Source organism: Mesoplodon densirostris, chromosome 11, assembly GCF_025265405.1.
Source record: "Mesoplodon densirostris isolate mMesDen1 chromosome 11, mMesDen1 primary haplotype, whole genome shotgun sequence".
NCBI classification, from domain to species: domain Eukaryota; kingdom Metazoa; phylum Chordata; class Mammalia; order Artiodactyla; family Ziphiidae; genus Mesoplodon; species Mesoplodon densirostris.
The window spans coordinates 8,698,879-8,726,384 of NC_082671.1; the positions used below are offsets into that span (position 1 = coordinate 8,698,879).

At 40.9% G+C, this 27,506-nt stretch overlaps 2 protein-coding genes across 3 annotated transcripts; one reads left to right on the forward strand and one right to left on the reverse strand.

The window, feature by feature from the left end:
• Positions 1-414: 414 nt before the first annotated feature.
• NECAP1 (NECAP endocytosis associated 1) lies at positions 415-11,391 on the reverse strand. The gene is made up of 8 exons (XM_060113192.1): positions 11,274-11,391; positions 6,887-6,987; positions 6,626-6,730; positions 5,868-5,949; positions 4,933-5,041; positions 4,652-4,835; positions 2,476-2,578; positions 415-2,149 (listed from the first exon to the last, which is right to left on the reverse strand). Exons 1-8 carry the CDS (start codon positions 11,366-11,368, stop codon positions 2,101-2,103), a joined length of 828 nt encoding a protein of 275 aa, XP_059969175.1. The 5' UTR covers positions 11,369-11,391; the 3' UTR covers positions 415-2,100.
• On the forward strand, positions 11,370-27,495 carry C3AR1 (complement C3a receptor 1). 2 transcript variants are annotated; one of them, XM_060113190.1, is made up of 3 exons: positions 11,370-11,548; positions 17,118-17,237; positions 25,238-27,495. In XM_060113190.1, exon 3 carries the CDS (start codon positions 25,245-25,247, stop codon positions 26,697-26,699), a length of 1,455 nt encoding a protein of 484 aa, XP_059969173.1. In that variant the 5' UTR covers positions 11,370-11,548; positions 17,118-17,237; positions 25,238-25,244; the 3' UTR covers positions 26,700-27,495. The 2 variants fall into 2 exon arrangements, with proteins under 2 accessions (XP_059969173.1, XP_059969174.1); XM_060113191.1 differs by having other exon boundaries at positions 17,133-17,237.
• Positions 27,496-27,506: the final 11 nt, after the last annotated feature.

The window sequence follows — 27,506 nt, forward strand, 5'->3', positions numbered from 1 at the left end:
GATTCATCTCCCGTGACAATCACTGAATGAGAACTCCAAGATCCTTCTGGCTTCCAAAGTCTATGAGTCTCACTTTAGTTCTATCTCATGTGTTGATTCCCTTCATTTATGCTGACCATAGTTCTGGGATCTGAAAGGTGGCCTAGATCACAAAGATAATTTGAAGCAAATGAAATTAACTGTACCAGCAAATAAATAATAAATACAAACGATCTCGACAAGGAGCCTCTGTGGGTTTAGAAACATGAGGACAGACAGAGGTCTAGCCTTAACTTCTTAAAACCTCCATTTCTTGAAAATGAGTAATGGATATAAAACGTCCTTTTATTACCTACTGGCCACCTATATTGGGTCAATTAAATAAAAAAGATAATGAAACAGGCAAATAGAAAGATAAAAGAGACACTACCTCTTTCCATATTTTTAATTACCATTATTGCACCAATACAGCATACATATGCTCTATATACATATATCTGAAGCTGCATTTTCAATTCTTCAGCAATTCAAATACATAATATATTATCATCTTGAGAATACAAAGAACACAACATAGAGGAAGATTGAGAAAATAGGCTCCCAGCAGTTAGTCACTAGTGATTCTATAGGCTTTCCTTTTAGTGTTTTCTATTGGAATTCTTAAATGTCCTGTCATGGCTCTGCAAGAAAAGAGCTGCCTGGAACGGGAAGCAATGAAAAAAAAAAAAAAAAAAAATGGACCCAAAGTTAAAAAGAGTCAAGAAGGAAATCCAAGAGAGAGAATCTATTTTGAAACTAAATATAAGGACTCCCTTCAGCCAGAGGGTACACATCCAAATAGGTGCTAAGGGAAGAAGTGAGATCCTCCCATTTCACTCTCAAAATTGCCCCTTAGCAGACAAAATAGCTGGTGCCAGTTCACCTAAGAGCGGGACCCCTTCACAGCATTGTAAAAGGAATGGTGGGCAGAGAGAGGGAAAGTGGCGGGGGGCAACTTGCTTCTGAGATACTCCTGGTGATGGGTATTGCAGCTGTTGTTTGGGCAAAATCTACCACAGCTAAAGCCATGGCTCTCCAGCTTGCTTCATAAATGATGGTACATGTAATAGCAGCTTTCTGTTGAAGAGCTGGTGGACTGAAAAAATAAATGTGTATGAAAAGGAGCCAGATACCCAGGCAGCAAGGCAATGTGGGTACTGTACAAGAGTTAAGTGCTTTCAATCTCTCTGCTCTACAAATTAGGTTAAAAACTCTAAACCCTTTAACTTTAGGACAAATAATGGGGCCATTACAAAGTAACGCTGTGCTTCAAATGCAGCAACTAGATGGAGCTGCAAGAAAAGTAACTGCTTCTCTAGAAAAGAAGTAGGAAAACATAGTCCCTTGAACCTCCTTCATCCGAGAGACACCCACTGATCAGAGATGCTGCACTATTCAACAAAAGGAGAGTGCGGTGCCACCAACACAACCCTCTTGTCACAGGAAGAGACATGTAAACGCACTAGAGGGTCAGGGGGCTGCACCCAGCACTGGATGTTCACTGAATAAGACAAGCCTGAGGGAGGATATATAGCAGAGACCCAGGAAACAGGTCTTTCTTCACACCTACCCCTATCAAAATTCTGAATCTGTAAACACTGTGATCAGTCTGTCCATTGTTAGAGTCTTCAATTAATGGAAAAGGAAGTTCTGAGGTTTTTGTCTCTCCTGAAATTGCTAAACAGAGCTTCACAAAGAGGCACACAAGGGTCATGAGATGATTCTGAAAGAAGTTAAAGAATTTAAAGATGGGGAAAATTTTACAGATGTTGGAGGTTATTTCCCCACCAAAGAGACCCTGGCCTTTAGAGCCCTGCAATAGTCAGCCACAAGTATCATAAGACTCACTATTCCCCTGCCCTGATAGTGAACAGGAGATAAGAAATACTTTCTTGGCTGTACAGCAAGGAACACCACCGGGGAGTGACACACCAGCCTGAATGCAATGGAGAAGCTATGAAAACAACTGTTCAATAATTTTGGTTCTGGGGAGGGAAGGGGTTCCGAGCTCCCCTCACAGATGGGTGCCCTCAAGGTCATTTTGATTCTTCAAGTCTGTCCTTAACATCCTGCCAGTGCTCCTCAGAACTGGACCCAGTTCGATGGCTGTGGTGCCTGGTTTGCAACAGAGCTGCAAGACAGAACAGAGAGAGAGCCAAAGGCATATTAGGATAGGGACTCCATCCTTAACAGTAAGAAATTTCTGCCCAGAATTCCTGACACTATACTTCACGGCAATTCTACTTATTAAGGCCTGAGATATTCCACTCAAGCCTCGTGCTACAGCTTCCTTATCCCACCACCCCCAGCACTCCTCTACTTTCTTACCTAGAATTCCTGCTGAAGACGCTATACGACCTACAAATGCCCTGCTTTCCCAGATCAGAGACTTCATTTGACTGTACATACATCATCGATACCCTGGTTGAGAGGATGCTGGTTTCCCTATGCTAATACCTGGATGCAGTGCTAAAGTCACCCCACAAGTCATTGCTTGCAGAAACTGGAGCCGGTGCTGGTGTCGTTACAGGAGCAGGAGAATCCAAATCTAAAAGGATATCTGAATACAAGGTAAGAGAAGAAGTAAGAAAAGGGGAAACATAATAAAACTTTTAGAAACAAAAACATGTTCATACAAAAACCTATACGTAAATGTTCACAGTGACTTTGTTTGTAACAGCCAAAAACCGGAAACAACCCAGATGCTTTTCCATGGGTGATGATTAAACATACTGTGGTACAACCATACCATGGAATACTACTCAGCAATAATTAGGAACAAACTGTTGATATATACAACTTGATGACTCTCAAGGGAATCATCCTGAGTGGGAAAAGTCAATCCCAAAGGTTATATACTATATGGTTCCATTTATGTAACATTCCTGAAGTGACAAAATTAGAGATGGAGAACAGATTAGTGACTGATTGCTGAGGGTTAGGGATTGTGGGGAGAGGCAAAGAGGTGTGGCTATAAAAGGGCGACACAAGGGATCCTTGTCGTGGTAGAACTGTTCAGTATCCTGACCACGGTGGTGGATCCAGGAATCTACACATGATAAAACTGCACAGAACAACAGCCGACGCTTGAACGACATGGGTCTGAACTGCGTGGGTCCACTTACGCAGGGATTTTTTTTCAATAAACACTCACTACAGTACTACATGATCTGTGGTTGGCTGAATCTGCAGATTTGGAACTGCAGATACGGAGGGACAACTATGAAGTTATACACAGATTTTTGACTGCATGGGGGGGCGGGGGGGCCGGGAGGAAGTGGTCAGTGCACCTGAGCCCTGCACTGTTCAAGGGTCAACTGCACACACAAATGAGAATATGTAAAAATGACGAAATCTGGACTTCCCTGGTGGCGCAGTGGTTGAGAATCCGCCTGCCAATGCAGGAGACATGGGTTCGAGCCCTGGCCCGGGAAGATCCCACGTGCCGCGCGGAGCAACTAGGCCCATGCGCCACAACTGCTGAGCCTGCACTCTAGAGCTTGCGAGCCACAACTACTGAAACCTGCATGCCTAGAGCCCACGCTCTGCAACAAGAGAGGGCACCGCAACGAGAAGCTCAATGCAGCCAAAAAAAAAAAAAAACACACACAGACGAAATCTAAGTAAGATGAGGAGATGGTCTCAATGGCAATTTTGCAAAATGTTGAGGGTAACTGGGTAAAGGGTATGTGGGATTTCTCTGTATTATTTTTTACAACTGCATGTGAATCTACAATCAGCAAGTTTAATTTTAAAAAATAAAAATAAATAAACCTTAGATACTATTGTCAGTGCCTTCTGGCAACACTTAGCAAAAGAAGTAGCCTATAACCACTTTTACCTCAAAAATTCCAGAAGGAGAAAGTTTGCTCTTGGCAATCAATTACAAATGATTAATGATATAATTTAAAACTTAAATTATATTAAATTATAATTAACTAATTAATGACATAACTTAAAACTCCCAGATTCTAATACTAGGTTCTCTAATCTTAGGAAAATTCCTTCCCAAGTTCTAATTTCTCATCCTTTAAATGGAAATAACTATATCTATTCTTTTTTCCCACGAGGCAGTAAAGAAAAACGAAAATGTACTCATAAACTCAGATGGCGTCTCATTTCCTCTCATGGCCCTTGTGAAGAAATGGAACGGATTAAGAAGTGACATTCACTGAATGGCTACTATATTCCAAGAACTGGGCTAGGTGCCATCACATCATTTCACCCTCAGAGTCTTTGGGTGGTTTTACATCTCCATTTTACAGGTAAGGATACTGAGACTCAAAGAAATTAAATAATGTTACCCAACACATTCAGATAAAAAGTAGCAGAGCCATGACCAAAATCTTGGCCCATCTGACTCTCAGGCCCACTAGCATCTCTCTCACCAAGGTACAATGAAGGAAACAGTCTTCTCAATATCTACTCATTTTCGGCCAAAGAACCACCCAGAACCATGACTCTCAGCTCACTAGAAAAGCTTCAATGCCTTGCTAGGGGTTTCCAGGATCACCTTGTCAGTGTCAAGTGCCATTTAACGGCAAAACCATCGACACTCTCCTTGGCAATTAGGTGTTACCCAGTTAAACCCTAAGATATGATTTCTCAAGGTTAAAGTGCTAGAGACAGTTACCTGCATCAGTACCTCCATGACTGGATTTTGGTACAGGCGGTGGAGTGACATGATTGCTGATGGCAACTGAGGAGGACGGTGGGGGAATTGTGACTCTGCCTCCAGGCGGGGGTGGGAGTAAGCTTAGGCCCCCAGCCGCTGTAGTCTTGGGCCTAGAAGCACCTCCTTTCTTGGTTGTGATGTTCTACAGAAGAAAAACAAAGGAGCAGAGTGAGAGAAAGAAAAAGAATAAGTCACAGGCTTATGGAAATACAAGGAGGGGTGGGGGGAACCAGACTCACCCCAATACTCAACTTGATGGTCTGCCCCTCCTTGAAGCCCAGATCCAACTTAGGACGATTATCCATTTCCTGAGATTCTTTGGAAATCTCAGATTCCTGCTTTACCCACCTTCAGTAAAAGAGTAAGTTATTTTAATTGAGATTCCCTGAAAGTGGAGTCTGACACACAAATTTGAGTGTAGCTAATTTATGTGAAACATGATTCCAGAAAGTAGAATAAGGGAACATGAGATGTGAGAAAGGAAAGGAAGAAAAGCCAAGAGAGGGCAACTGGGGTTCAATACCGCTGAGGAACCATTCAAAATGCCTATTAAACTTGTCCCTCCAAAAGAGGGCACTTAGCCACCAATTCCCATCCCCCATGGTTGAGGGCAGCACCTGAGGGGGTGTTAATTCCTCAGTCCTTCCAGGTTTCCCCCCCTTGCTACCTGGGTGGCCTTCCACAATTTCAGGAAGTCCTAAGGCAGAAAAGCCTGCCCTTGAGGTAGGAAGCTGACAGTGTGCATGGTGCTGTCTACCACAGCTGAGCCAAAATCGAATGGGCTGAAGAAATACTGCAATAGGCACAAAACATGTCAGCTACGTGGAGTAACAAAACTGGCACATAACTCCCCACATATCTCACAGACAGCCCTGCTGTTACTGTTAGGCCTCCTTCAGCCACCTAAAAGCAAGGGCAAATTCCCCAGAGGCATAAACAAAAGCCCCATCTCAAACCACTGTACAAGGGATTAAAAACATATTCTAGCTATAAGGAAAGGATAGAATAGATACAAATATAATGTAAGAAAACAGAGTGAATGGGAAGATTTATATTCACGTGAACTAGTTTACCAAGTAAAGAAACCAGGAGGTAAAAGAGATAGTGCCCCCTCAACTGAGGAGCAGTATTCCCCAAATATTTAACCTGGTAAATAAAAACAAGCTTCACTCACTTGAAGTGATCTTGCAAAGAGACATTAAAGTCAAAGGCATCACCCCGATCTGAGAAGCCAATGCCAATGAAAGCACTACGCCCTGTGAAAAAGACAGGAATCTTCAGAACAGGAAGTATCCCTTAGGGCAAACTCTATCCAATGAAAATATCAATGTAATATTTACCCTAACTAGATAACATCTGTGAATGTAATATTTTCTCATGGACCAGGGATCGGCAAACAGCATGCAGCCCATGGGGCAAATGCTGCCAGAGCTTGTTCCTGTAAATAAAGTTTCACTGGAACAAAGGCACACCAGTTTGTTTACATACCATCCATGTTACATCAACAGAACTGAGTCGTTGCAAGAGATCATTTGGCCCACAAAACCTAAAATATTTATTATCTGTGTATTTCCAGAAAAAATTTGCCAACCTCTGATTGGAGAAAAGATGATTGCCATAAACACAAATGATGTAAGATAGTCCCACAAAAAAACCACCACAACAATGAACAGGCAATATGTGTCAATTCTTTGGTTAGATAAACATTTTGATTTATTTATGTCTACTTTTAATAACCACATCTTGGAACTTGTGTTCATATCAATTACAAACATGTTAATCCTTCTCCTTTAGCAACTAGAGTTAACTTTGGACAAAGGGGAGGAAAAACTTAGTAAACTGAAGTAAGATAAATGCACTGGGGCACACTTCTGTTGAAGTGCATTAACTATTTTCCTAATCTCAACCCATTCAAAATCCCTGATCCCTTACCAGTACCATCCTGGATCCGGATTACAAAGTAGCGGCTGGAATCTGTCACTGTCTCCACAGCAATACCAGGATATTGTTCTACTGGTGCTTGAGCAAAGAGCTCCCCTGACAGGTAAGGAAAAGACTTCTTTGAGCAAAGGAAGCAAAAATTTAAAACTCAATGGACAAGTATTTGAACTCCAGTCCCCAATTTGAAGGTATTTATAAAAGAATACCAAACCAATATCCTTAATATGCTAGAGAGTCACCACCACAGATTACCTGAAACTTTATCCTCAAGTTTGATATAAGCAATCTTCCCTTTTGAAGTGATTCGGAGGCGACCAGTCCAATCAGGTTGATCTAATTTCCAGTCAGATGCCCTAGGATAGGAAAATGGAGAAGCCTCAGGCCTCGGGTCCATGTCTTTAATACACTAAAAACCTACGCAGAATCATTTGCTATATTTCTGTTTCCCTCTTCTGAATTGCTTACTCTTTCTACGTATTAAATAATCAAAAGACTAGCTCATGATTATCTCTATTCAGATGCCTCATGTTACACACAGTCCAAAGCAAATAGAAGAAATGTTACTAATGAAGTCCAAAAAGCATCAATAAAAGTATAAAGTGCAAAAAAAAAGCAATTTAAAAATGTATCACAATGACACTATTTTATATAATACTGTAGATGGTATTTTATATAATAGTGTTTTGCTGATCAGGGAACAAGGTCTACTAAATGAAATATATTAGGTACAGAAGCCTCCCAAATCCCTAAACATATTATCTTTCACTGAATTCAATCAATATTTACAGAGTGTGGGGCTTCCCTGGTGGCGCAGTGGTTGAGAGTCCGCCTGCCGATGCAGGGGACGCGGGTTCGTGCCCCGATCCCGGAAGATCCCACATGCCGCGGAGCGGCTGGGCCCGCGAGCCATGGCCGCGGAGCCTGTGTGTCCGGAGCCTGTGCTCCGCAACGGGAGAGGCCACAGCAGTGAGAGGCCCGCGTACAGAAAAAAAAAAAAAAAAAAAAAAAAATTTACAGAGTGTGGATTAAGTTGCAGGTACTGTTCTAGGTACTTGGGATACAAGAGGGAACCAAATTTAAAGCCCTCATGAAGCTTTCATTCTAATAGAAGATAGATAATAAAAAAGAAGCAATAAATAAGTAAAATAACATCTCAGAGGTGATAACTGCTATGGTAAAAAGAAAATGCAGAGGCAGAAAAGGGAGATCAGGAGGGTCGTGGGAGCATGAACAGGTTGCAGCATTCAAAAGGGTGGTCAAGGTTAATAAGGCAGGCCTTACTAACAAGGTGAAATGTGAGCAAAAATGTGAAGGAAGGGGCTTCCCTGGTGGCGCAGTGGTTGAGAGTCCACCTGCCGATGCAGGGGACACGGGTTCGTGCCCCGGTCCGGGAAGATCCCACATGCCGCGGAGTGGCTGGGCCTGTGAGCCATGGCCGCTGAGCCTGCGCGTCCGGAGCCTGTGCTCCGCAACGGGAGCGGCCACAACAGTGAGAGGCCCGCGTACCGCAAGAAAAAACAAAAAAAATATGTGAAGGAAGTGAGAGTTACCCATGCAGACATCTGGAGGAAAAGCATTCCGGGTGTAGGAAACAGCTAGTGCAAAGATGCTAAGATAGGAGCATGCCTGCCATTATCTGACCTCAAGCAAGGAGGCCACTGTGGTTAGAATAAAGAGATGAGGTGGGAGAGCTAACTGAGGGACAGATCAGGTACAGGTAGGGTTTTGTAAGCCATTGTAAGAACTCTGGCTTTTACTGTGAGTGAAAAAGGAGCCATTTAAGAAGAGGTGTGACATGATCTCCCTTCTAATCTAAAAGGACTACTTTGCCATCATAGCAGAGATGCAGCAATATGAACACCGAAGCAGGGGGATTAGTTAAGAGACTGCTGTGCTAATCTAGGAGAGTCACAATGGTGACTAGGAAGAGAAAGGAGCAGAAGTGGCTAGACTGTGGATATATTTAAAGTAAGGCAGCGGGATTTTCTAATGGAATGGATTTGAGGTAGAAGAGAGAGAGAGACATCAAAGATAAAAATCAAGGATGACTCCAGGGTTTTTAGCCTGAACAGAGGAATTGCCAATAATTGAGATGAGGAAGGCTACAAGTAGAGCAAGTCTGGGAAGAAAGATCAGGAGTTCAGTTTTGGCTATGCTGAGTCTGAGATGTCTTACAGATTTTCAAGAGGAGATACAGAGTATGCGTTTGGATATATGAATCTGGACTTCAGGAAGGACATGTGGATTAGAGATACAAATGTCCAGGAAAACAGTACAAACACTGAATCCTTATGATCTGTGTTATAAATGAATCTGAATGAAATCTAAGCATTATTTAAACATGAAACAATTTTACAAAACATTGTATTTGTGATTTTGTTTTGCCAGCAGTGTGGAAAAGGGAGGGCAAATAAAAGTTATTAATAACTCATCCCTAAAAAAAAATAAAATAAAATAACTCATCCCTTGGGAACCTAAAGACTAATACTTGCAGGTTAGGAAGGTAACAATAAAGTATATCTGAATAAAAATAATTTTCACAAGGTGGTAAGCAAATGGTGGAAAGGAAGAAATGAAAATTTACATTAGGACAAGTTCTGAATAGGATTTGCAAGATAAAATCTTTGTCACACCCTTCTCTCTTGATGTCCCCCCGCCTCAAAGACCCTCAAGTACCTGAATCTGATCCAGATTAGAGCAAGCTCTAGAGGTCCCTGTCTATGAAATTTTTTTAATGAGTCATTACTTATTCCACTATACCGCCATGAGCTAGACATAGTGTAAATGGGCTACTGAAAATATTAGGAACAAGCCTACTAGACACGCTTCTTTGGACAGGTTCCTAGGCTTATTTGTGTGTCTGGTGGCCAATATTGAACAAATCCTCAGTAAATGAATGGATACTCATGGCAGCAGCTTCCCTCAGCCCTGAGCCTTACCTCCTCTCCCACTCCCCTGACCTAGCCTGAGGAACTCTTGGTTTTACTGATCTTCTAAACCAACCTCACAAATTTTCATCTACCTTGGCAATAAATCTTACAGCAGCCATATGGAATAGGCATGAAAAGTCTACCACCTCTCTCTAAATGAAGAAATAGACAATAACACACTAAGTAACAATCCCTAACTTCAAAGTCCAGCATTCTGTTCATTACATTAAACCACACTATAGGGTTTAATACTGATTTAGCTGAGGAGGAGGGTAATGATGAATAAAAAAAAGTTTTATAGGTTAGGAAACCATTTTCTAATGGCTCACCAAAGAAGGAGAGTTCTCAGCTGACGCACACATATTAGTACCTGTGACTACCATCAAGAAGCATGTAGAGTCTTATTCATGGTCAATTTGGGGTCTGATTGAAAGTTTGAAATGAGGACTACCTCTTTGCCAAAAGGTACAACCCACAGGGTCTAGTGCACAGGTCAGCAAGCAGAAAGATACTGATTCATGATGAATGAACCTCTGATAAGGAGGCAAAACACTGGACACAGGGAGAGGATAACTTTTCGGCCAAGGTAATAATAAATGCCAAGAGGAAAATCATCATGGTGATGTGAGTCAGAGAGAGAAATCAAAACAGTATCTCATGTTTATATGCTGCTTTACTGTTTTCCTAAATTCTTTTTAGGAAATTTATCTTAAATTCTTTTTCACATTTATTATATGATTTCATTTAACCCTCTAAAAACTTCTACAAGGTACGTAGCTATTACAGGTTTTATTATCACCTTTTTTTCTCTATTTTACAGATGAGAAAACTGAGGCTTGGAGAGGCTAAGAGATTTGTCTCAAATCATACAGCTGTAAAGTTGCGAGGGCTTACACTCATATTTTTTAACATGCAACCCAGTGAGTTACATGTGAACTCTTTGGACTACATGACTTAGTGACTACCTACAGCTTAAGCAGACCCTCCCAGTCATTGGATTACAAGGTGGTTAGTCAGCCCTCCAGTGAAAATGCTGCGTTAACTGTGGAAGTAAAAGCTATAGGCGAAGTGGAGAGAAGGGGGTAGGGAAGAAAGATTGAAAATACTATAGTATCACCAAGAAAACATATTGAAAAGAGACAGAGTGGACAACCATTGGAAAACTTACGATCATAACCTTTGCCCACTGGCAAAAGAGCTGAAAGGAAAAACCATATGGTGGATGATGAGATTTGGTGACAAGACGGAACAGCACAAAAGACAAATTAGCTCATCCAGAGAGGGGCCAACGACACAATGATTACCCACAAATACGCACGAGGTACTGGAAATGGGGGGCGGGGACAGACAGCGAGGGGAAGATGAGGGTGACAAGCTAAAGGACGCAGGGAAGAGCGAAGGAAAGGTGACTGGCGATGAAGCAGACACGACTGGAAACGGATGGAGAGCAGAGGGGCAACCCAGAGGGATCCGGGGGAGGAGGGGTGGGAGGATGCACGATGGTCATTTTTTTAAGCGCCGGAAACAAGGATGACAGCAGTCCAGAGTGGGGGAAGAGCAGGAGGACAGGGTGACAACAACCCAGGTGGGGAGCCCAGCAAGGTGACAACCCAGAGGTGGCAGTGGCAGGGACGGGCAGCGTGCTACTGAGGAGCAAAGTGTCAGCCCCGACCGGGTACGCGCGTGCCGCAGTACCTCGGGGTTAGTACCTGTAACCGCGGTTGGAGGCCCGGGGCGGAATCCGGTAGACGCTGACGTCGGGCTTCACACACAGAACAGACTCATACTCCAACTCCGCCGCCATCTTGGCTCTGCTCACCGCCCCGCTGGGGGCGCGGCGTAAGCACGGGGGCGGGACGTGGAGGAGGGGCATCGCGTTACGCAACAACTTCCGTTTACGCTACTTCCGCGAGAGTTCCGCTGGGTTCCTGAGATTAACCTCCGGTGCCGCGGGTCCGGGAAGCCATGTTGAAACCTGGAAACGGTGAGTTTGCGCGACTCACCATCTTGGGTAAGGGCAACGGTGGCCTCCAAGTGAGTGATTCTCGTTAAGGAGCTCTCCATCCCCGAGAAGCGAGGAGGGAAAGCGCCATCTTGCTCCGGGCAAGGGTCCGCAGTGCTCTGGGAGGGTGCCGACCTTCGTGAATTCGGGCGAGTTTCTTTCTTCCAAGAGTCACTTTAAGACGTGTCTTAGAAACCGTAGTTTCCAAGCAGAAAAGGGGAGTCCGCCCGTTGGTATTCCCAAATTGGGTACCTCCAAAAACTGTATGACCCAGGCGTAGACAGACGTGGTGGATTTTAACCTTCCAGAGTCCAAACTTCAAAAATGGCCGCCCAGCTTGATCCATTGCCTTATACCACCTTTTTATCTCAGAGTTTCGAGAACGGCACCTGTTGAAATAGTCTGCCACACTTTCAGTGTGTATTCTGGTTATCTTTTTGGAAATTTTGCCCGTGTTAAACTGTAAATGGGATCAACTCATTCCTGACCCATTGGGAAAGCACCATGAACTATTTAATAGCCAATATTTGCTCCCAGTTTTATTATAATGATAGATTCTACTGTCTCCATAAACACATGACTCGTACACTCCAAAGGTATACTTGCCACCATTCCATCACTTAATTGATTTAAGTAGCACAGACAGCAAATGGAAAACCGAGATACCAACTCAAGGCTGTCTGACTACAACAGCGGTGATCTTCACCACCTCATTATGTTGACTGGTTGGAAACCTGTCTCTAATTTGTCTACCCTGCGTAGCAAAGTGATACCTTAAAATTCAAAGAGAAGCATAATATCTAGCCCTTATGAGGAGGTGTGTAATCAGCTACTCTCGTACACTGTGAGCAGGAAGGTAATTTGGTACAGCATTTCTGAAGGTAAATTTAGAATTGATCAGAATATTGTGATAACCTTCAATGTAGCAAATCCACTAATAGCTATTTTAGAGAAGTTTTTAATGTGTGCAAAGAGGTATGTACAATAATGTTTATTACAGCATTGTTTGTAATAGTGAAAAATGGAAACAACATGAATGTCTATCAACAAAATGGGTAATGGCATATCCATTACTATAGGATGTTTTGAGGTGTGTGTGTGTATAATATATATAGTAAATAAATAAGTATAGGTATATAGATATTAAGGCCATAAAAGAGATCCAAGATTTTTTTAAAAGCAGACATTCACTTAAAATTTCAGTAATCCTCAACTACTTAAGGTTTCTTGAGTTGTCCATGTTCTTCATATTCTTCATGCCTTTGCATGCATTAAACCTTCTGTCTTAAACACTCCCCTAGCTTGTTAATTTGGCAAACTAATATAGTCACATATCAGCTCAAATTGTACCTCCTCCTGTGTTTTTGCCAGGTCCTTTAGATGAACTTTCTCTAATGCTTCCACTTGCTTCTGTTATACCTTTTCACTGTATCTAACGTGTTACTATTCTTCAAATATCTCCCACTAAACCATCAGCTCTATAAAGGCAAGAACTTTGCTTTTTCAGCACCCAGCACATTGCCCTTCACATAGTAGGCAGTAATAATTGTTGAATAATACAAGATTTCTGCTTAAGTCCAATCATTTAACTTGTTAACTTGGCCATTTCCCCAAATCCCCCAATGTAAGGACTCTACATATACTTTGCAAAAAATTCAGAGAATATGAAATTATAAAATGAAACGTGAACTTCCACATCTCTATATTATTAACAACTTTATGCCAACAAATTTAATAACTTAAATGGTAATGGATGTACACAATTTACCAAAAATAATTCAAGAAGAGATAGAAAATTTGAATAGCCCTGTACCTGTTAAAGAATTTGAATTTATAACTAAAAACCTTCCCACAAAAAAACAAACCTCCGTGCGCAAAATGTTTCATCATTGATCAAACATTTTAGGAAGAAATAATGTAAATCCCATACAAATGCTCTAAAAAAAAAAAAAAAGAAGAGGTAAGACACTTTCCAACTAATTTTTTTTCTTTTTTTTTGTGACACGCAGGCCTCTCACTGTTGTGGCCTCTCCCATTGCGGAGAACAGGCTCCGGACACACAGGCTCAGTGGCCATGGCACACGGGCCCAGCCGCTCTGCGGCATGTGAGATCTTCCCGGACCGGGGCACGAACCCGTGTCCCCTGCATCGGCAGGCGGACTCTTAACCACTGCACCACCAGGGAAGCCCCTCCAACTAATTTTTATAAGACAATATTACCTTGATACCCAAACCAGAAAAAGATGTTACAAGAAATATATATATATATATATATATATATATATATATATATATATATATATATACACACACATATATGAAACTACAATGAGACAACACAAAAAGAACCTGGGTAAGGCAAAAGAAAAAAGAAAAAACAGAGAAAAAGAATAGGGATGGGACCTGGACCTCTGGGAGGGAGCTGTGAAGGAGGAAAAGTTTCCACACACTAGGAAGCCCCTCAACTGGCAGAGATGGGGTGGGGGGGCAAGCTTCAGAGCCACGGAGGAGAGCGTGGAAACAGGGGTGCAGAGAGCAAAAAAATTTGATCATTTGACCAAAATGCAGTGACCAGAGGCTGGCAGAACTCAACCCCATACATCCCCTAGCAGCAGTGGTCCAGTGTCTGCTAATTCAGTGTTCCTGGTGACATTATAGAACATAACTTCCACGAACACGGAGACAGTAGACCAGATTAGCATTCACAGGGCAGCATGGTGGCTAAGAGCATAGGCTCTGGAGGCCAGCTGTCTGGTTCTAAGTCTTCCATTTACATAGTGGTGTGAATTTGGATAACTCATTAGCCTCTTTGCATCTCAGTGTCCTTTTTGACAATGAGGTACTAATATTAGTACCTATCTCATCATTGGGGTGTCGTTAGAGTTAAATAACATGCAGCCAATGAAGCACTCAGCACAGTGTCTCGTAGATGTCCTCAACGTGTAAGTTACCACTATTATTAATATTAATTTATATTTGGAACAAGAATGATCATGTTTGTTTAGGTAATTATAAACATAGACACATTCAGTTTTAGAAGTTCAGGAGCTGCACAGCAAAGAACATAATAACTAAAATGGAGTTACCATTCGAACACCATTTTTCCCTAAATGACTGACAAATATGGCCAGTGTAGAAAAAAACATTTCACCTGAAATGAGTATGTGTGCTACTGTGATTTATAATAGGAAATATATATATATATATCTTGGTCTGTGCCCCCGGCTTCTAAAACCCTTGTAAATTCCTAGGTGACAAGAGCATTAGGAGCAACTTTTGTTCTAGTATTTGGTCACTGATCCCAGTTTCTGACACAAGGGAAACCCTTGTAATTTCCTAGTGATAGGAGTGTCTTTTGATCCAATGAGGTGACTGGGTGGGCTCTTGGATGGCTTCTGGATAAGGGCTCTGCAGAGACCAAGCCATGATTAGAAGCTTAGAATTTTCAGTCCCACCCCCCATGCTCTTGAGAAGGGAGAAGGAGTGGAAATGAAGTTAATAATTGAACTTGCCTGTGTGATGAAGCCTCCAAAAAAACGCAGTAACATGGGGTTGAGAGAACTTCCAGGTTGGTGAACACATCCATGTACCGAAAGGGTGACACACCCCAACCCTACTGGAGACAGAAGCTCCTGTACTCAGGACCCTCCCAGACCTCGCCTTATGTAGCTCTTCATCTGGCTGTTCATCTGTGTCCTTTATCATATCCTTTAATAAACTGGTAAACCTAAATAAATGTCTCCCTGAGTCTGTGAGCCACTCTAGCAAATAATCGAATCCAAGGGGAAGAAAGTCATGGGAACCTCTGATTTGTAGCCAAGACAGAGAGAAGTTGTGGGTAACCTGGGGATCTACAACTTGCAATTGGCATCTGAAGTGGGGAGCAGTCTTGTGGAACTCAGCCCTTAAGCTGTGGGATGTGACGCTATCTCCAGGTAGATAGTGTCAGAATTGAGTCAAATTGTAGGACACCCAGCTGATGTTACAGAATTGTTTGATGTGGGGGGAAAAACACACACACATTTGGTGACCACAAGTGTCAGAAGTGAAGTGTCCTGTGTGAAAGTAAAGGAGACACATGGGAGATGGAGACCTGTGGTTTTCCCTGCACAGAAGGAAAAACTGGGTGGTTTTCAACCCAACATCATTTTGTATCACCACTTTCTTTGCCCACATTCTAGTGGAAATGAAATGGGGAAGAAAAGGCAAAGGATAAATGAAATGGAGAAGACATTTTCTAAATAATGCACAAATAGGATAGCTAACCTAAAAAATCCATCAAAATTTACTCAAAAATTTATCTACACTTAAAACATTTATGAGAGCCATCTACCCCTCGATAATCCTGAATTCTGTCCCCCCTGAAAAATTTTCTTATGCCTTCTCATTAGGTCAGATAAACACAAACTGAAACCTAGTCCCTGGTCCAGTTTGGGTTTCATGGAACTAAAGTCACAAAGGGTGTTCATGAAACACTCAGTTTACGTCCCCTTCAATCTCTCTTCCTTGGCTGACTGCCCTGGATACATATTATAATAGAAAATCAATCATCAATAAATCAATAGAAGAAACAAAGTTTGCTAAATTTTCTTTAAACCACTCAGATTTGAATGATTCATCATGCCAAATTTGGCTGGGTTCTTTCAAGATCTAGGCATCAGTTCATCAGATATTTGTTATTATGATTGGATTAACAGTTTTTTGTTTGTTTTATTTTATTTACCTTTCGACTGAATTACTTTAATTTCTGGGTGACTTTGTCCTTCAGTTTGTGCTCTTTGTTTTATTATAACTATGTGCATAATTAGGCAGCTCTACTATAGGGAGTAGAGAGTGTGTCAAATCTACATCCTTGAGGGCTATGGGTTAGAATTTGATTCGACAGAAATGATGTAACTTAACAATGTGAAGGGAACATTCTGTAAATTATTTTCTAAGAGTCCAAGATGGGAGAATAGTTTTGATACGATAGGCAACTGGAAGCCACATTAGTTTTTTGACCTAATAACTGCTAACATTTATTGAATGCTTATGTGCCAGCAGTGTCTTAAGCGCTTTGCATGTATTAATTTATTTACTCCTAGCAGTCCTATAGAGTAGGTACAGTGAATATTCCCCGACTGTCATTGCCCAGCCAGGAAAACAGAAACCATTGTAGGTATTTCAAACAAGGTATTTAATACAAGGACTTGGTTGCAAAAGTGTTGGAAGGACTAGAGGAATAAAGGGGGAGAAGATAATATAACTTCAGGAAGGTACTTCCCTAAAATTGGAAGAGAAATACTCACAGGGCTGTAGCTGCTGCTGAAAGCAGTAATCCTGCCAGAGCCCACAGTTGCCAGCAGCTGCCAGGGTCACACCTGCCATCTCTGTTACAGAAACCCACCAGAGTTGTCTGCTGCTGAAGGAGCCAGAAAATAAATGATCCCCCTTTCAATGTCTCTCTTTTATATTTTAATATTTTTAATGTTTATTCTATTTTATGCTTTTGTTCTTTTATTTTTAAAACATATTTGCAAACTCTGCACAAACTAAATGTCCATCGACGGAGGAATGGATAAAGAAGATGTGGTACATATATACAATTGAATATTATTCAGCCATAAAAAAGAATGACATAAGGCCATTTGCAGCGACATGGATGGACCTCGAGATGGTCATACTGAGTGAAGTAAGTCAAACAGAGAAAGACAAATATATGATATCACTTATATGTGGAATCTAAAAAAGTGGTACAAATGAACCTATTTACAAAACAGAAATAGAGTCACAGATGTAGAAAATAAACTTACGGTTAGCAGGGGGAAAGGGTGGGGAGGGATAAATTGGGAGATTGGGATGGACATACGCACACTGCTGTATATAAAATAGATAACTAATAAGGACCTACTGTATAGCACAATGAACTCTACTCAATACTCTGTAATGGCCTCTATGGGAAAAGAATCTAAAAAAGAGTGAATACATGTATATGTAGAACTGATTCACTTTGCTGTACAGCAGAAATGAACACAACATTGTAAATCAACCATACTCCAATAAAAATTAATTTCAAAAAAAAAGAATCAAATGCAATGATTCCCTTTTCTCTTCACTTTCCAAGAGCACATGAACATGCCCCTCTGGCAGAACCTAGGCAGACCCTGCCTGAGAGGCAGTCTCGGAGATGCAGTACCCAGGCTTCACTTAGAGAAATAATAAGAATGGGAATGGGCCTGAGTATCAATAAATAAAACTTGACACAATCCCTGTTGCAGGTGAGGAGATGAAAACACAGAGTCTGAAAAATTCCTGTGCAGCCACACAATTAGTCAGTGGCAGAGCTGGGATTCAAGCTCAGGCTCTCTACGCACCTTCTATTGCTCCCTGTGTGCTTTTTACTCCAGTCAGACCACTTTACCTGTGTCATTCACTCACGCTGGGCTTCCCTCCACCTTAATCTGTGTTTTCCCCCTACTTGAAATGGGAGAATTATAGATTGTTAGATGTAAAAGAAACCTTAAAGATCACTCGAGCCAACCCTTTAATTTTACATCTAAGAAAAAAATTCTAGGTCAAGCATCCAGCCCAAGGTCAAGTATTTAGTTATTACTAAAACTAGAACTCAAATTCCTAATCTAGAGCAGTTTTCACCTCAAGAATGTTCTTCCATGAAAATTTTCCAGCTAATTCTAACCTCCACCAGGTTTCATCAGATTTGTCCTTTGCTAACTAGCCATAGCATTTGTCTATGTCATCCATAGTTTTTGGCACTTGGTTATTTTTTCATTTAGAGTATAATTATACTTGGTCTAATAATGAATCTAATCATTTTTCATCAAAGTCCTTAAGGACAGAAACTTTGTCATATATTTATTTTTAATTCTCTCAGAGCAGGCTAGAGATTATACAATTCTAAAATTTTTATTTTGGCCAAATGACTACAGATTTCCATCATTGAAAATGTAGAATTAATCCGTGACTCATAAAATGTTGTAATATGACTGTGTTTGCAACATATATTCAAAATTTCACTCTTTCCAAAGTATCTGATCTCTGCTTAGAACCTTATAATTAGATATTAAAAAGGAACAAAACAGAAGAGAATCACATAAATTCCCCCCAAGTTTTCCACATTACACCATAAAACTAGTACTTTATAAGGAGGGCAGAAGCCATCTAGAAATACAAGCCCTACTCACAAGGTGTTTTCAGTAATTTCCTTCCTGATCTGAAAATCCAAGTAATACAGCTGGAAGTTCTCCAACTGGTTTTAATTGCTGTATAATCTTTAGAGAAAGAGGAATCAGTAAAACTGGATCCACACCAGAAACAACTTTAAAGACTCAAATTAATTCTTTGAATTATATTCAAAAGCCACCATCCTTTTCAACCAAACTTTCATTCATTCATTCATTGGTGCCCCAGACATGTATTATTCCAGGCATGGTAGCAGGCTCTGGAGATAGCCACAAACTCTTGGTCTAGTAGGAAAGAGAGACAGATAAATTATTTTATAGCACTATTAGTGTCTGTCAAATTTCTACCCAGCCTTAAAGCCCAGCTCAAGTGTTATCTTCATGTTTGTTTCAGTGAGAATGTCTTTCCCTCTTCCATGTTCCCAGGACTACCTTGCTAGCGGCCCTTACTCAATTATAATTATATATTTACATCTTTCATTGCTTCTGCATCTCCTACAGTGCAAAGTATAGTGTCTATATTAAGAGCAGAGTACTTGTTTATGATACTGAACTTAATGATAAAGACCTTACCTTTTGAAAATGGAATAGATACCCTCGCCACCGTTGATGGAAGTGTAAATTGGTGGAGTCTCTTTAGTGGGAAATGCCATACCTTTCAAAAATGTAAATTCACATACATAGATTTAGCAATTACAGTCCTAGGAAACTATTCTACAGAAATTTTCACAGATGTGTAAAATGCAAGAGTACTCATTGAAACATTGTTTGTAACTGTTGTAAAATTTGATAAAAACAATATCCATGAAAAGGGGAATAATTGACTAAATGGTATAATATAGAATAATTTAAAAAGTATGATGTGGGGACTTCCCTGGTGGTCCAGTGGTTAAGACTCCGCACTTCCACTGCAGGGGCTATGGGTTCAATCCCTGGTCGGGGAATTAAGATTCCCACATGCCCTGAAATGGCCCAAAAAATAATAATAATAAAGATAGTAAAAGTAAACAGCTTGTCACCTCTTTCTAGAGAAGTCCCATAATTCTTGAAGAACCTGCCCAGACCTTATTTCTACCTTAAGACTTTCCTAGATTGCCCCAGGCTAAATATACCCCTACATGTCATTTTCTACTCTTTTACTTCTACTGCTATTTCTGTCATTATAGTCTGAATTGTATTACAGGTGTTTTTTGTTGTTGTTGTATGGGTACATATTCTCACCAGACTGTGAATCTCTAGAGATTAGAACACAGTTTAATTCATCTGATTTTTGCACGACAAACTTCTTTGACACATATTAAGCATATAAGAGATGTTACTTGAAATTCATTACATGGGGTTGTGCAGGTCATTCCCCCCAGTTACTCCCCACCCCCACTCTCACATACCATAGGATCATTTTTGTGCATTTCCAAAACAAAGCAAATCCAAAAACCTATAAAGTGGGAAGCTGATGTAAAAAGTACTCTCTCTCTAAGCATACTCTGTGTCCTGCAGAAAATTTTTGAGAACCATGCTCTCCCACTTCTGTTTTTCTTACTTTTCTTATATGAAACATTTAGAAATGACTCACTTTGAAACTCTTCTTGTGGAGTCAGATAGTTGTCAAAAGTGTTGGGTTTAATTTATCATCAGAAACGAAGAGAGAGAGGAAAGAGGAGGTGCTCACCACATTTCCTAAACATACTTGACTGTGGTCAAGACAGGACTCGTGGACATCTCCAGATCCATGCTGAAGTCTTCAGCTACTATCTCGGGGTTTTGGTAAGGAAACCTAGATACACCTGAGGACTTGTGCCCAGCTTGTTTTGCTCATTATTGATAATGGTTTGAGAGTCATTATTTTCTATTTCCCCTTATTCCTTCCCCAACTTTTTTTTTTTTTCGATATGCGGGCCTCTCACCGCTGTGGCCTCTCCCCGGACGCACAGGCCCAGCGGCCATGGCCCACGGGCCCAGCCGCTCCGTGGCATGTGGGATCCTTCCAGACTGGGGCACGAACCCGTGCCCCCTGCATCGGCAGGCGACTCTCAACCACTGCGCCACCAGGGAAGCCCCCCTTCCCCAACTTTTATTTCTTTTGCTTTATTCCCATGTCCACCTTTTTCTTTTTCTAAATATTCCACATTCTATTTATCTTTGTTCTTAATATTTTCATTCTGGAACTAATATTGAATTTTTACATCATTTTTCCCTCTCTTAAACTGGCTGTTTCTTCTCTCACCTTTGATTCCAGCTTTCTCCAACAGTTTTGTTTTCCAAATCATTGATTGCCTATTTTTTCTTCTTTTTCTTTTTTTTAAAAATAAATTTATTTATTTTATTTATTTATTTTTGGCTGCATTGGGTCTTTGTTGCTGTGCGTAGGCTTTCTCTAGTTGCAGCGATCAGGGGCTACTCTTCACTGCGGTGCACAGGCTTCTCCTTGTGGTGGCTTCTCTTGTTGCAGAGCACAGGCTCTAGGCATGTGGGCTTCAGGTGGGCTCAGTAGTTGTGGCTCACGGGCTCTAGAGTGCATGCTCAGTAGTTGTGGTGCACGGGCTTTGTTGCTCCGTGGCATATGGGATCTTCCCAGACCAGGGCTCAAGCCCATGTCCCCTGCATTGGCAGGCGGATTCTTAACCACTGCACAACCAGGGAAGCCCCTGCCTATTTTTTATTAATATATATATATTTTTTCCTCATTCCATTTCTCCTATTTATTTATTTTGCTCATTCCTTATTGCTACTGATTCTGTCATCATATCATTAGTTCTGATCCTGGAATCTATTTTTCTTTCCCTATCATAGTTGAATTTTGGTTTCAGGATTTTACTTACCTTTTTAATTACTGGTTGGCCAATTCAGTATTGAAAACTAAAAAAAAGAAAAAAAACGTAGAGGTACTTTTCAGCCAAAACACTTGTTGAAATATAAAATGTTATCTTGCCCAGAAAGATTTTTAAGATTCTGATTCATATATACTTTCATTTCAAGACAGATACTATGTAATATTTAAAATATAGCTCACGCCAGATGACTCAATTTCTTTGTATTGGAATTTTGCTCTTTTTAATCTTTATCATTTCCTTATTATTCTTAATTATTGTGTGGCTCTTGGTGCCTTTCCCTTTATTAGCAATACCAAAGGCTTTTCAGTTATGTGATTATTTGTAGTAAAAAGAGTATTGGCCTGACAGTCATTGGACCTAGGATATGACAACCCTCCTAGTTGTGAATATGTAAAAGTCCCCTAATTTGCTGAGTTTCAGTGTCCAAAACTACAAAATAAAAAGAGAGACAAGAAGAGATGATTGCTAACTTTGCTTTCAGTCCTAGAATTCTATGACTCTATCGGTCTCTCAATATTTTATGGGTCTATGTGTGAATATGTGTGTAGGACAGTGGATCAGGGTAGCTGCCACATACAACAGTGAAGGAAGTGACCCTGACAGGACTTGAATATTGGAATAAGCAAGGTTACCGAAAGGAGAATGAGAATCACTTCTTCTTTTTTAGTATTCTGTTGTCTTAGTTATTCTAACTTCTGCTAATCCCTATGGCAGCATGTAGTTAACTCAGCAGAACAGCTTCAAGTCACACAAGTATTTTGGACTTCTACAAAAGGAAACATAAAATGCTGTTACAGCCAGTAAGAATTAGGAACTGGAAAACAAAAAAGGAAGTTAGAAGAGACAGCATCCTTACTGGATTAAATGGACAACAATAAGAATTTTTCATTTAGTTGAAAAAGAAAAAAAGTTAACCCCCAAAATGAGCATCTGTCCATTCAAGTAATCTTTAATTGTGCTAAATTCTGTGGAACGAGCATTTAGGAACAAGATTCTTTTTTACCATTATGAAACTTAAGGCCAGAATGATAGATAGGACAGCCACAAAAAGAATTATAATACAAGATGAAATGCATCATTGCACAGAGAATATGAAAAGAAGTTCAACCCCCCACACACACCCAAAAATAGGAGGCTGAAGAAATAAACTATGACTGGGATTATAAGAGAAGTTTCAGGGAAGATATATTTGAGCTTGATCTTAAAGAATGGCTAGGATTTCAACAGACAGAGATTAAGAATGGAGGAAAGAGGAGGTTAAGGTGGAGGATATAATTCCATATAGAAGTAAACAGCACTAGCCAAGGAATAGAAAATGCTATTGACTTGGAATAGTGAGTTGTTCAGGAAAGCTATAAAGTAGGGTATGTTTATGGGAATGTTGAAAATCAGGGAAGGGTAATGTCACAGAGGCCAAGAGAAGAAAGTGTTAAGAAGCCAGTGTATCAAATGACATGGATATTGTGGAGGATAAAGACAGAGAAAAAGATGCTTGGGGGGCTTCCCTGATGGCGCAGTGGTTGAGAGTCCGCCTGCCGATGCAGGGGACACGGGTTCATGCCCCGGTCCAGGAAGATCCCACATGCCGCGGAGTGGCTGGGCCCGTGAGCCATGGCCGCTGGGCCTGCGCGTCCGGAGCCTGTGCTCCGCAACGGGAGGGGCCACAACAGTGAGAGGCCCGCGTACCACAAAAAAAAAAAAAAAAAAAAAAAAGATGCTTGGGTTTGTTATCTAGAGTTAGTTTTAGCAGCATGATGGGGAAGAAGACCAATTACAAAGGGTTGTGAAGTGAGTGGTGAGAACAACAGACCCCAAAACAAACCAGTATCCTTGAAAAAGAGAAACAGTGCTACATTAAGAGACTTAAGAAACATCCTGATGCAGTGTGATCCTAGACTGGATATAGTTGTTGACAAATCAGGTATAAAGGATTATTTTGGCAACAGCTGGAAAAAATGGATAAAGTCTGAGTATTCCTTAAGGTACAATCTTACTGTATAATGTGGAGACTGCTAACTGATAAAAGTGATAAAAGAAAGCAGTTTATATAAAACAATATGCATTTACATGCATGTTCACAGCAGCATTATCCACAGTAGCTACAATGTGGAAGCAACTCAAATATCCATCAACAGATGAATGGCTAAACAAAATGTGGTACATCCATACAGTGGAATATTATTCAGTCTTAAAAAGGAGGAAAATTCTGACACACACACTACAACATGGATGAAACTTGAGGACATTTTGCCAAGTGAAATAAGCCAGTTACAAAAAGACAAATGCTGTAGGATTACATTTATATGAGGTATCTAGAGGAGTCAGATGCATAGAAACTGAAAGTAGGATGGTGATTGCCAGGGGCTGCGGGGAAAGGGAAGTGAGGAGTTGTTTTCTAATAGGTATAGAGTTTCGGGTTTACAAGATGAGAAAGTTCTAAAAATTGGCTGCACAATAATGTAAATATACCTAACACTACTGAACTGTACACTTAAAAATAGTTAAGATGGTAAGTTTTACGTTATATGTATTTCACCACAATTAAAAAAATTTTTAAACCAATATGCACAGTATAATCTAATTTTGTTAAATTTTGCTTAACAAAAAATATACATACATATAGTATACATGTATGTATGTGAAAAAAGATCCAAAAGGATGTAAATTAAGATACTAAAATAGTAATCCCTGACTAGTGGTATATGACATTTTTATTTTCTTATTTTTGCTTGCTTATGTTTTCTCAGTTTCTTCATGAATGATTTCTTTTTTTGTTTTGTTTTGTTTTCTTGGCCATGCCAAGTGGCTTGCGAGATCTTAGTTCCCCGACCAGGGGTGGAACCTGCGCCTCTTACAGTGGAAACGTGGAGTCGTAACCCCTTGACCGCCAGGGAATTCCCTATCTCCATGAATGATTTCTGTTTCTGCAATAATCAAGCTATTTTTCTCAAGTTATACTCATAAAAAACAAATAAGAAAGAAATGATGAGTGGTAAGGAAACCAACGCAAAGAGGGAAAACAACTCTTGATCAATTTGACAGCAAAAGGAAAAAATGAGGTTGTATCTAAAAGACGTAACGGAGGGAATTTCCTGGTGGTCCAGGGGTTAGGATTCTGAGCTTTCACTGCCGAGGGCCTGGGTTTGACCCCTAGTCGGGGAACTAGGATCCCACAGGTGGTACAGGGCATGGCCAAAAAAGAAAACATTTTTAAAAATTTTATTGAAGTATAGTTGATTTACCATGCTGTGTTCATTTCTACTATACAGCAAAATGACTCAGCTATAAATATATATATATATTCTTTTCCATTATGGTTTATCACAGATATTGAATATAGTTCCCTGTGCTCTACAGTAGGACCTTGTTGTTTATCCATCCTATATATACTAGTTTGCATCTGCTAATCCCAGACTCCCAATACTCCCCTCCCCCACCACCCCCTTTGGCAACCACAAGTCTGTTCTCTATGTCAATAGAGTAGATTTTAAATTGTCTTTCAGAGAATGTTTTTGTGTAATCCAATGTGAAGTCGGAAAATAAAACTAAAACAGTGTGAGGGTCTTTGTGACTCTACATCTTTATGTGGGGAGGTTAGAATTCTAAGAATATGCATTTTTTTAAAGATAGTTTTAACATTTTTGTTTATATTTTTATAAAAGTTTAGCAATGGAGTCTTTCTCTGCTGAGACCAATTCAACTGACCTACCATCACAGCCCTGGGATGAACCCCAAGTAATTCTCTCCATGGTCATTCTCAGTTTCACTTTCCTACTGGGATTGCCAGGCAACGGGCTGGTGCTGTGGGTGGCTGGCCTAAAGATGCAACGAAGTGTGAGCACAGTTTGGTTTCTCCATCTCACCTTGGCTGACTTTCTCTGCTGCCTCTCCCTGCCCTTCTCCCTGGTTCACTTGGCTCTCCAAGGACACTGGCCCTACGGCTGGTTCCTATGCAAGCTCATCCCCTCCATCATTGTCCTCAACATGTTTGCCAGCGTCTTCCTGCTGACCGCCATTAGCCTGGACCGCTGTCTTTTGGTACTCAAGCCAATCTGGTGCCAGAATCATCGCAAAGTGGGGACAGCCTTCACTATCTGTGGATGTATCTGGGTAGTGGCTTTTGTAATGTGCATACCTGTGTTCATATACCGGGAAACATTCACTATAGACAACCATAGTATGTGTGGCTACAATTTTGGTCTCTACAGATCATTAGATTACTCAGACTTCAACTTTGATCTACTGGAAAACGGGTCTCTTGACAACTCCATTGTTGAGCTGCCTGAAGAAATGGATGATAGGTTAGATTCTTTCTCTCAACAAACAAATGATTGTCCCTGGGCAGCCACCGCTGGCCTCCGTTCTCAAATATTTCAAAGAACTTCTGGACATTCACTCCCTACGGATTCAGCTAGATTATCTGTTCAATATCCATATTATAATGTGTTTAAACCAGCTGATGAGTTCTCAGCTACAATCCCCAGTGATTTTCCCATTGAAGATCACAGAACTAACCCACTGGAGAACTCTGATGCTTTTCTTCCTGCTGATTTAGACCTTTTCTCTAGTGCCTCCGGCAGCTCCTCATACCCATCGGAGCCATTGGAAGATTTCCAGTATGATGATTTAGGCCAATTTGCATATGGCCATCAAGTGCCAACACCCCAGGTAGCAATAACCATCACTAGGCTAGTGCTGGGTTTCCTGTTACCCTTTATCCTCATGGTGGCCTGTTACAGCCTCATTATCTTCAGAATGCGTCGGAGCCGCTTCACCAAGCCTCGGAGCAAAACCTTGAGAGTGGCTATGGTGGTGGTGGCTGTCTTCCTTGTCTGCTGGGCTCCGTACCACATTGTTGGAGCCCTTTTACTGTTTATTGACCCAGAAACTCCCTTTGGGGAAGCTCTGTTGTCCTGGGACCATGTGTCTCTTGCTTTAGCATCTGCCAATAGTTGCTTCAATCCCTTTCTCTATGCCCTTCTGGGGAAAGATTTTAGGAAAAAAGCAAGACAGTCCATGCAGGGAATTCTGGAGGCAGCTTTCAGTGAGGACTTGACACACTCTACCAGCTGCCCCCCAAACAAAGTCTCTTTGGAAAAAAACAGTATCAGTACAGTTGTGTGAAAATATGGAGCAGTTGACCCAAGCAGAGGTTCTTAGGCATTCACCCAGCGCATCATATTTCTAAAAAGACGACAGAGATGGGGAGCAGGGGATTTCAGAAGCTGTCAGAGAATCAATCCAGAGGGTCTTAAAGTGTGGTCCCAGACTAGTGGCATCGGTATCACCTGGAAAGTTGATAGAAATACAAATTCTCCAGCCCCACCAGAGACTTGCTGAACCAGTCTCTGGGGGTGGGGCTCAGACAGTGTTTTCACAAGCTCCCTTGTTTCGGATGAATGCTAAATTTGGGAAGCATTGTAAAAATTAGTCTATTTATATCTCAAACAAAGCCATGTGAAATAAATGCGAAGGCAGTCTCCTTTAAAATGTTTCCATCATTAAATTTCTAATTTTCTTCCAGATTCAAGTTAAAACCATTTCTTCTAGTCCTACCTGAGTGAAAGGTGATCATTTATTCTATGGCTTTGGTGTGGTGATGGTGGTGGTGATAGTTTTAAATGAAAAAAAAAAAAAGGTGCATAAAGAAAGTCTATGAAAACAAGGAGTTATGAGTCTGAGTCTGGGGCAGAGTACAGTGCCAGATGCCTGCAACTTGGAATACTCCTGGATACAGGACGTAGGAATTCTGAGTTTCCATTATTACAACTAAATAAGCATCTATTGTGTAAAGACAGACTACTTAGGCATCTAAAGACTTTCTCATGAAACAGTATGTAAGCCGCAGTTCGGGGCGTTCTCTCTTCCCTGTTTTCTCTATCTGCCTATTGATAGAATCATCTATCTTTCTTTCCTTTTCTTAAGCTCCTT